The 10,826-nt window shown below is 38.8% G+C and overlaps 1 protein-coding gene across 1 annotated transcript; it reads right to left on the reverse strand.

Annotated features, from left to right (window-relative positions):
* Nucleotides 1–294: 294 nt before the first annotated feature.
* Nucleotides 295–9,708, reverse strand: LOC142194945 (pancreatic secretory granule membrane major glycoprotein GP2-like). The gene is made up of 11 exons (XM_075264388.1): nt 9,611–9,708; nt 8,479–8,499; nt 6,995–7,177; nt 6,694–6,795; nt 5,355–5,575; nt 4,379–4,533; nt 3,984–4,226; nt 3,554–3,710; nt 3,377–3,440; nt 2,123–2,152; nt 295–359 (listed from the first exon to the last, which is right to left on the reverse strand). The coding sequence occupies exons 1-11, from the start codon at nt 9,657–9,659 to the stop codon at nt 295–297; spliced, it is 1,290 nt and encodes a 429-aa protein (XP_075120489.1). The 5' UTR covers nt 9,660–9,708.
* Nucleotides 9,709–10,826: the final 1,118 nt, after the last annotated feature.

Raw genomic sequence — 10,826 nt, forward strand, 5'->3', positions numbered from 1 at the left:
TAAGAGCTAACAGACAAATCATAGGTGCAGAAATCTAATACTCTTGTAATAACATCGATAAAAATAGAGGCTGAGGTCTCCAGTTGTCATGAATTCTTACAATATGGAGTACTCAGTCTACATCATGAGCTCAATGGTAGGAGAGTTGTATGACCATAATGGGGTCATGTCAAAGCCTGTAGCTAAAAATGATTCTAGAAAGCTGAATAAAAATAAATTAAGTCCCTGAGACTACAGAAGTAACAGATGAACCTCAAGATTGGTTTCTTCCATGTATCATTCAGTTGAACATTTTTAGAAGAGCTTCATAGACAGATATGCCAGAAGGGTGCTGATCAGCAAGGCCCAGGAGGGGACATCTAGGTGGAAAAAAAACAGATTAAGGTTATATTATGTTCCTTTTTTATTATCCTTGTTTTTCTGGTACTTTATCAGTCTACAAATACTTTACTATAATAAGATATAGCATTTTTTGCACCCTACTTTGATCTATACTATTAGTATCCAGAGACAGAGGGCTCACATTCAGATACAATTTTATTTTTCTGTGCTGGCTTCCTTCTGTGTAGCCCCACTAGATGAATTACTGTCACTACTATCCATGTCTTGGTTTCTGCTCATGTAACAGTAGGTCGGCTGAAGTTGGCAATACCACAGTGCAGTTTTCTGTCAACCAGGGCAAGTTTTATCTTAGAAGGTACCCTGTATAGTACTTTCTACTGATACCCTCCTTATCAAATGTCCAAATACAGTGCACAAATAACTATATCATACAGAAACCCCCATCCAGAAAGAGCTTGTCACTTGCCTATATAATCCCACAGTAATAATTTACTTGCTATGGGTCCCTTTTAAAATCTTCTGACAATCTTGTTTGACACATGTCAGACACGTGGAAAATAATGGGAGGATTTCCCTATTTTGCATTCTTGGCACCATTATCCTCTCTACTGTTTCTTATTGTTCTGTATGTGGACACATGAGTAGATCTATGGAACAAAGCTCGTATTACAGTGTCTATGTGTTTCTCTGTCTACAAATTCCTTAGAAATCAGGAGATTAAGTAACTCTATGCACCTCGAGCTGTCAAGATGTAAACTGGTGAAATTCCTGGACGTAATCTGGCACTTATGCATATTATAAGCGTCCCACAAAACAAATCTACAAATGAGATGTATTGCATTATCATAACCACCATGATTATTTCATATTACTCCAAGAATTCTCACAACAACACCTGGTTGTCTGTCACTCTCCAAGCTTTATTTTCATGTATATTGCACTCATATCCCTGCAGGCTAGCTACTCCTCATCTCGTGGTCAAACTCCATCTTGGCATGTTCTTTATTGACCTGATGGGGGGCAGTATCTATCCTTCTCTCTATATTCTCCTAAATAACTTAAGGCACTATAAGTATATTGCTAGGGAGTTATAACTGTGTGGCAGGAACTGTCTGGTCATCAGTAGTTAGTGACAGAAATCAAGATTCTTTGCATTAGTTCCTTTACATTGTATTTGGTAAGAGTGAGTCACATAACCTTACTGAAGAGAAAGAATGAGATAGAAACCATTAAATAAGGTAAAATTGGCTGGATTATATCTATTAAAGGAATAAATACATATTGAATAAAATAATTCATGGGAGCACTGTTAAAAATCAATATAAGACATGATTGAAAGGAAATATCCACATAGTAAAGCATGAAGGACCCTAATATGTGACTACCTATAAATAATATTTGTAGTAAAGGTAGAAATAAGAAGTCATACAGCACATAGTAGTCATACATAGTATGTCATACAGCACATAGTAGTCATACAGTAGTACAGCAGTGAATCCCTGTTATCACACTAAAAGGGACTATGTCAGGGTAAACACAGGAATCCCCTATCTACTGTACATCTGTAAATGTGTCTACATGGAGTCAAGCCCACCCTGTGTTTCAGCGTCTCCAAGCCTTCATTTATTTAGCGTACTTATATAGCGGCATCATATTCTGCAGCACTTTACAGATATCACCTGGCCGCGGTGAAGACTTGGACATGCTGTTACCATTAGTGTTGCAGCCCGTTTGGTGCATTCAGATAAATCTTATTTGTAAAGCAATATGTAGTTCTTACCTGTGTTTGCTGCTGAACTGCTGTAGTCATCTGAAAGCAATAGTAGAGATCATATCAATTTGTGTAATACATTCTTATGTGCCATAAATCTAATATACATATCCTGTATATACCATGCGGGACATAAAGGCTCACATACACATTTTGACATGGGGCCTCCCCCTCGACCAACGCCCGCTGAAGGCCCCGACCAACAACCCCCCCCCCCCGAATTCCTGTGTACTCTATTATGCCCCATAGTGGCCCCTACACACAGTATTATGCCCCATAGTGGTCCCTGCACACGGTATTATGCACCATAGTGGCCCCTGCACACACTATTATGCCCCATAGTGGCCCCTGCACACACTATTATGCCCCATAGTGGTCCTTTCACACAGTATTATGCCCCATAGTAGCCCCTGCACACAGTATTATGCCCAATAGTGGCCCCTGCACATAGTATTATGTCCCATAGTGGCCCCCTGCACACAGTATTATAATGCACAGTGGCCCCTTCACACACTATTATGCCCCACTATGGACACCCATGAACAATTATTATACTCCAGGGTCTTTTCAGACCCCAGAGTATAATAATGGGAGACTGAGAGGGGATACAAACATAAAAAACAATGTTACTTACCTATCTCCGGCTCCGCTGCAGTCCTCGGTGGTGTCAACCTTTTTTAATGACGTCCGGGATGTCACATGACCCAGGACGTCACATGACCGGGACCTGCGTCCCGCGTCATGTGATGTCTGGGAGCATCCAGAAGTAGGCCCGAACCTGCCCGGAGCACGGAAAGGTAAGTAACATGGTTTTTTATGTTCCCTTACCTTTCCTGGACCTCCGATCATTATACTCGGGGGTCTGAAAAGCTCCAGCCGGTAACGGGGAAAAAAAACCACAGTGGTAGCAGCTGTCGCCGTGCCCCTAATGTCCCGGGCCCTGTGGCAGCCGCTACCGTTGCTACCTCAGTAGTTAGGCCACTGAATAGAAGCAGAAAGTCCGCAGAGGAAATCTCTTCAGACTTTCTGTGAAAAATCACTGTGGGAAAAAAATCACTTTATATTCAGTTATATATTTTATAAAACATATTACATATTATAATGTAAAAAATAGCTCTTCTAAAAGATCTTTGACATGTTGTGGCCAATGTAGAATTGACATGAAATTATAATCAAATAAAAATATGATTTTTTTTTAGGGTTTTCATAGGTTAGTGCATTGGACATGTATCACAGTAAAAATCTGGCTATAAATGAACATACCTAAGAAATTCAGTGGGATCTGTAAAGATGCTGTTCCATCTTCACCGCTACGAGCAGCATTACACTGTGAAACAGAGAGAATGGCTGCTATAATATACTTTACAAAAAGATACTTTAACAGAATGTTTGGGAGACAATACAAATAGATTACATTGTATAAGAGATCCATTTACTTACCCCAGTGCATGTTTTATTTCTGTCACACAGTCGCACGTCGCATGTAATATAGACTAAAGGTTGTCCTTGGAAGGCAAATGAATTAAACTGAACTCTGGCCTCAAAAGATACTCCATTCTCCTGTACCTGTGCAGTTACTCCCTGGTTGGCAGGACACCTATGGTATACAGTAAGATTCAGATGTATTGTGGCATTGTACAGATCAATAACATTGGAAAATGCAAAATAATGTTAAAAAAAACCTCAAAAACTTAATTTACGGTGTATGGACAATTTAACACAAGCCCATAATACAACCTTTTATTTTATGCCAAAATGTAACAGATGCCATAACAGTAAAGTGTGACCTTTTTCACTAATAAATGAAATTATAGTATAGCAAAATCCTTACAAGCAATAAAGACAATATAATATTTCCAAAATGACATACCCTCCGCTCAGAATTGCCACTTTGTTGACATTGTTGACGTTGTTATCAGGTGTAGCATAGCAGTTTTCTACTCGGAGAACAAATTTGCTTACGTCGTTAGCATCTGCAAATATTCCCAGGTACACATTGGATCCAACTGGAACATCTTGATTTTGTTGTACTGGTGAAGTGTATTGTGAATCCCAATATGCTGCCATTGTAGTGACTATTGATCCTTGCCCATTCACTGTCATGTTGACTGAGCTGTAAATAAATACAATTATAATATATAGGTTATACACAGCAGAGCTTTCATAGAACAAAATAATGGAAGCTATTTATTTACTCAAATTGCAAAGGTTGACAATGCATATCATCTGGGTACAAGGAGTCTTTAGAAAAGGATTTGTACGTACTTTAGTGTAGGCTTGAACGCAGAAGTCAGACTTGTCTGCATAGTCAGATTGTAAGAGCAAGTGAAGGAGATGTTGACGGGGTTGGCAGTAATAATGGTTTTGTTCTGAATTCCAATATGGAGCACATTGCTATAATAAACTTTTGTAGCATCAGTCTGAAAATAAAATGAAAAATAAAATTAAAATAAATTAAAAAAGTACAAATTTTTGCAAAATATCATATTGTTATACCATAAGTGAGAAGGTTTGCTCTGCCGCATTCTTAGAAGTGCAGAGTAAATTTGACACTTTAAAGGGAGTGTCACCAGGAAAGATGAGGTAGATTCTGCTTTAGCACCCACTGAAATCTTATTCATTGACATCATAAGAAGATGCACAATGCAAATTATTGTGCTAGAATGACTGGCCATGCAGGGCTATGTAACTGCATTCACAATGCTTTATTATGAAAAATGATGTAGCGGATAAGCTGTTTTATGATCTCTTTTAAATAAATATGGGAAGATCGTATTGGTGAATACTATGATCTTGAACTAATACTAATTCTAAAATGCTCTGGGATAGTTTCAGGAACAATAATCTCTCCGCAGTGTTAAAAGGCTTTAGGGTCCTTCCAAGATCACAGCTTCCATACCCGTGCATCTATGAAATATGAAAACGTTGTTTCAACCATATTTCCAGCCTTAGGCTGAGGCCCCACGTTGTGGAAATCCAGCTCTATCTTATTGCAGATTTTGCTGTGTTTTTTTTTAGCCCAAGCTAGAATGGCTACAATAGAAATTGAAAATCTATTGGAAGCTCTTATACTTCTACCTTCTGCTCAACCCATTCCTGGCTTTGGCTAAAAAAAGATGCAGAAAATTTGCAACAAAAAAGTTGTGATTCCACAACATTGGGTCTCTGCCTTAATGTTGACAAGTAGTAATGCCTCACAAACAGAAGCAGTGCTTTTTTAAGTACAAGTATAGATTCCTACCGTCACTATATTGCCACAATATCCTGTCTGCACCAAAGACTGGATGCTCTGCATGGTCACGTTGCCAACTGTTTCAGTATACGTATTAACACAAGAGTCAGTATTGTTATTTAACTGGAAAGTGGTGGAATCATATCCAAGAGCTTCCAGTAAGCATTTGCTCAGGGACACCGTCATTACAGATGATGTACATTTTACAGTTGACGAAAGAGATGATGTGTCTAGAAAACAAACATTAGTATTTTAGAATGAAAACATTTAAAGGAGTCTATCAGATGGTTTTTCCACCTTAAAATGGTTCCATCATGTGTAGGGTCAAGCAATGATCTTTCCATCATTGCCATCTGTAATATTTCTGTTGCAGCAAAGTGAAGTTATAAATGTTTGAAAGCATGAAAAGTCATATACAAAGTAGTCATGGTGGGCAGGAAGCGGCTTTAGCTTAGGCTGGTCTTACACGGCCGTAATGTAAGTCCGCAAATGGTCCGCAATTGAGGGTTTTCAATTGCGGACCATTTGCGGACACATTATATTCAATGTGGCCTCTTACACCACTGGATATTTTATCTGTGGTGTGGCCGGGCCGCAACTGTGGTCAGCAATTTATAGGACATGTCCATAATGGCCATGAATTGCGGCACTGCACGGACTCGCCCATAGAACTCTATGGGCGACTGCGGCAGGATACGGACATCTGCGGAGTCTATGTTGCCGATCAGCAACTAGTACGTTCAATACGGTCGTGTAAGACCAGCCTTATCCCACTGTCTTCTTATCTGATGGGCATGATTGACTCACTCCTTGATGACACGAAAGAGATGTCCATGAGGCCCAGGAGGTATGACTAATAGGAGGGCAGAATGACCAGACTGAAGCTGCTCCCACCACCCTCATCGTGGATAATTTCTATATGACTTGGAAAGACCATTACTTCTTCCTGCACTTGATGGGATTGAAAAAACACCTTTTCCTGTAATGTATTTTGTAAGTATCCATTGAAAATAACATTTACCTGTATATTTTAAAGGGGTTATTTCACTAAAAGTAGTTATGACCTAGTCATAGGATAGGTAATACCTTGACCATCATATGGGTCTGACCACTGGGACCCCTACCAACTCTGGGAACAAGGTTCCATCTCCACCATGTGAATGAAGCACCAAGTCACATATGCACATTGCCACTCCATTCATACTGTATGGGACTTCAGAAGTTTGTGAAGTATAGATTTATAACAATTATTATAATATATGTATAAAAAAGCAACTATGGCAAGAAACTGAAGAAAACAATGATTTAACATTGGCCACTGGCATCACACATTTTTGTGAGTACTTACTGTATCCACTGTAGACTGCAGTGTTACAGCCACAGGTTGCGACATTACTAACATTTTTGCAAATCTCATCACTCTTACAGGCGGGGCTGCAGATCAGTGTAGCTGTAACAAAAGGAAAGCAACATAGAATAAGTAACATTTCAATAAAATCGCGCCAAAAAACATGTTTTGTGAAAATTTACAAAAATGAATTATGACATGAGAAAAACATGAATAAAAGCATATAGAAGTTGAAGGACACACATAGTGCAGATACTTTCAAACACATACTAGAAACATTTCAAACCAGGTCTTCTGTTACCTGTACAACAATTGTCTCCTGATGACCAGTAGTAACCTGTAGGGCAACAAATGTTTGTCCCAACACTGGAGCACTCAGAGGTGGGAACACAAGTAATTGTTGGGTCAGTATTGCATATGCATCCATTGTCTGATGTACAGGAACCACCACCACAGGAACTGCACATTGGTACATCAGTGCCACCTAGAAAATAAGAAATATTTTAATTTCAAAGCTGTCCATGCTAAATTCTCATCATATAAACATTTCATTCAAAACAATGAATAATAAATTAGAGGTCCATACTTCTGGGTCAGTGGCATAATGATCGCAGTCACAAGGGTCGCAACCACATCTGGGCTCTATAGCACATTGATAGCAGTCGAGGAAAGCCTGGTTCTGTCTCAAGCAACACACATTGTCACTCATCTTTGCTTCCTCTGCACAGTGCCGTTAATGGAAAAGGGTTCAGTGTTATGTGATATACGTATGTATGTATGTATGTAAATGCCACTGTGTCCCTTTCCAATAGAAAACTGCCCATGGGAGGTGATTAAAAATAACAAACACTTCTATACATCTGTCCTGGGCTTCTGACGGACCTAACATGCCCTTAAGGGTTTTTCCAGTCTGCGACTGATGCCATGCACTCCAGGATCCAGCGGTCACATGGGGCATGCCAGCATAATGGCTTCATCATATCCCACATGACTAATGAGGACCAATTACAGGTCCCAACAGTGATCTTTGGGGTGTGTGACATCAGTTGAAGACAGAGAGACCCAAAGAGGAGGCTTGAGAGAACTGGATATAGGGACAGTGCCCTAGAGAGGTGAGGCAAGGTAAATATAAGTGTTTGGGTTTTTTGCTCACCTCCCCTGGGCCTCTGCTTATTATACTTTGGTGTCTAAAGAGACTCTAGTATATAATAATAGCACCAAAATGAACTTGACAAACATTTGTTGAAATGAATTTTGTGAAGTTTGCCTGAAGTAGATTGAGCTCTTGGAAACATACGATACTGTGTGGGGCCATTGTGGGGAGCAAATTATACTGTGTTTGGCCACTGTGGGTAATTACACTGTGTGTGGACACTGTGAAGCATTAAACTGTGGGGGTGGGGGTACGGTGGAGAATATATTGGGGGGGGGGTCTGGGGAAGATATTATACTGTGTGGGGCCACTTCACTATTTACACCACACACCATCTGTTTTATAGTAGTTATACAATATTATCACAGGCTGTAATTATATCACACAATCGCTATAAAACAGATACTATGAGATGAAAATATTAAAGGGTCACGGTGCTTGCAAAAGTACCAAGGTCCCTTAAAAAAGCTGATCAGCAGGGGCCCTCAATGTTGGACCACCACTGATCTCTTAGATCTCTGTTAGGACCCTGTTTATCTTCCTGATTTTTGGTTGACTTGAAAAAAACATGCCGAAAAGTAATGATGATTTATTCTATGACTATTTTAATAAATAGAGATGCAAATACTTACTGTAGCATGTGTATGTCTCTCCTGCAAGAGAAATGAATATTGAGATCACTTTATATGAATTATGTAAAACAGATAATTTATCAATAGAGGATTTATCAATATTTTGTGCCAACAGTTTAGTAAGTACAGTTCACAGTAAATGAAAGTAAATGTATAATCTTAAAATGCTTTAGTGAATTTAGTTTTTACATAAGGAACCACAAAGTAATAACACAAAGACAATATAATGTCAATGAATAGATACAGAGAATTTCTAAAAATAACCGCACCTTTTATGGGTGTGTTATTGGCCTATGTAGACTATAGGTAGCTGAATCCTTTTGTATGGATCATTGCATAAAAATAACAATGAATGGCAGCTCACAATTCAATAGATAGAGATTTACTACTCACTTGATGTGATGTCACTTGCTGGTAGCCTTTACAAATCTTACAATCTATGCGAATACAGAAATGTCTGTATACAAGAATATTCTCATTTGGGCATATAGGACATATCCACAAATTATGGTAGATGTGGGATATAAGTCAGTGTCCCATAAGTGAGACCTGCATCTATTAGACATTTATGGCATATCCTGTGGATATACCATAAATGATCAAGATGGAAATATCCCATTAGGGTTGATGTGTTGTGTGGACAACTCCAGTTTACTCTGCATGTTCTCCAAACTGAAGCTGAACTCTGGAGTCTTTGGGGTAGATCACAATTGTTTTGCGTAAATCAGGTTTTAGGTAAAAATTTGCAACTTTGTTTTGTGCTGTCCAAGACACTTTCTTGTACAGGGAGCGACACTCTGTAATCTTTTATAATATATGTTGACTATACTAAATCTGTCCTGCTCTATAGCTTTACATTTAAAACTGTAGGTCTATTTGCAATTGGAGCTGAAATTTTTTTAAGCCCTCTATTTTTGGGTCTGGGAAAATCCACTGATGCACCAATGAATAGCACATGCTCGATAATGTATAAAGCAGCCATCATTTACAGACATCTATGAAGCTATTAGCCTGGATCTCTTTTAGGGAGACAGTTTGGAAATATACAATAATAAACATTTATACAATATAATATTCATACTATTGCAAATAGTTATAAATAATAAGATATTAGCAAAATACAAAAGCATACCTTTCTGTATGAATACAGCTGCAAGTGCTAGAACGTAGAGGAAAATCATGTTGGGTTGTTGTGTCTTCTAGATGTATATCTTTATGGTCACAATTTCTTTCAGGTAGAAGGTTCTAATATTGTGACATTATATAGGGAGACGTAGGAGGGGAGTGCTATTGAATAAGCGAGCTGATTGACATCTAAATGGAGTAAATATGTAAGGAAAAAAAGGACACTTTAGAAAAGGTGCGGTATGTTTTCTTAGTGTATAAAAACATGCACGTCAAAATTCATTTGGAGGAAGTGATGAAGGAAGAGGTAATACTAGGCTCAGTATTGGTTACTTGTTGTAGGTACTAAAATAACTCACAAAGTAAAAATATTCAAGAAAGAATTCACGGTCGAATCTATAACGGATATCATTTGTTAAGTCATCTGGCAATTATGTACTCCTTCAAGGCATGAAATATCTTTTTCTCACGGAGATTAATATAAATGGCCTGAAAAAAAAACTGTAGAAATGGATACATACATGGGAGCAAGAAGGGGAGGCCTATAGTATTGTAGAAGCAAATAGATATATAGATGTGGGTAAGAAGAGAGGGTTTATAGTACTGTAGAAAAAGCTGCTTGTAGTAACATAATGAAGGGGATATCGTCACTCCTTAGGGAGAGACCACCATTTAGGTGTGTGGAGTCTTATTAAGCCATTGTGCGCTCCACTGTGCACTGTGGTCTCTCCCTATGGAGTGGCGATATCCCCTTAACCCTGTCTAAAAGCCTCTCACCTCTGCCAAGTCAGTCTTCTATGCGCCGGGCTGAAGAGATCCAATCAGATTGAAACAGCTGTCCTTGACTGAGAGACTGTACTTTGTAAAATCCCACATCATTGCATTGCAGCAAAGGCCTCTGGGAAGGTTGGGCATGATGTTAAAGGGAGCGCCCTCTATTGGGCTGCATGACTGAGGCACTGTCTTCCTAATTACATCATGGAAGACAGATTTGCATATTCTTCCCATGTAGGCAACATAGATAAATAATAGAAAGAAGAGGTTATACACATCCACATTTCATAAATTGTTTTTAACATGAACATTTTCATGGTTTTGGGTGGAAAATTTGTAGGGATTTACAGGTATTCTCTAGGCCTTTAAGGTCTAACTATAGAAATACCACGTATAGGCCAAGAACAAAGTTTGTTCTCTATGTGTTCTTTTAACATAGATGGATCTGT

The sequence above is a fragment of the Leptodactylus fuscus genome, chromosome 2 (genome assembly GCF_031893055.1).
Source record: "Leptodactylus fuscus isolate aLepFus1 chromosome 2, aLepFus1.hap2, whole genome shotgun sequence".
Classification (NCBI taxonomy): Eukaryota; Metazoa; Chordata; class Amphibia; order Anura; family Leptodactylidae; genus Leptodactylus; species Leptodactylus fuscus.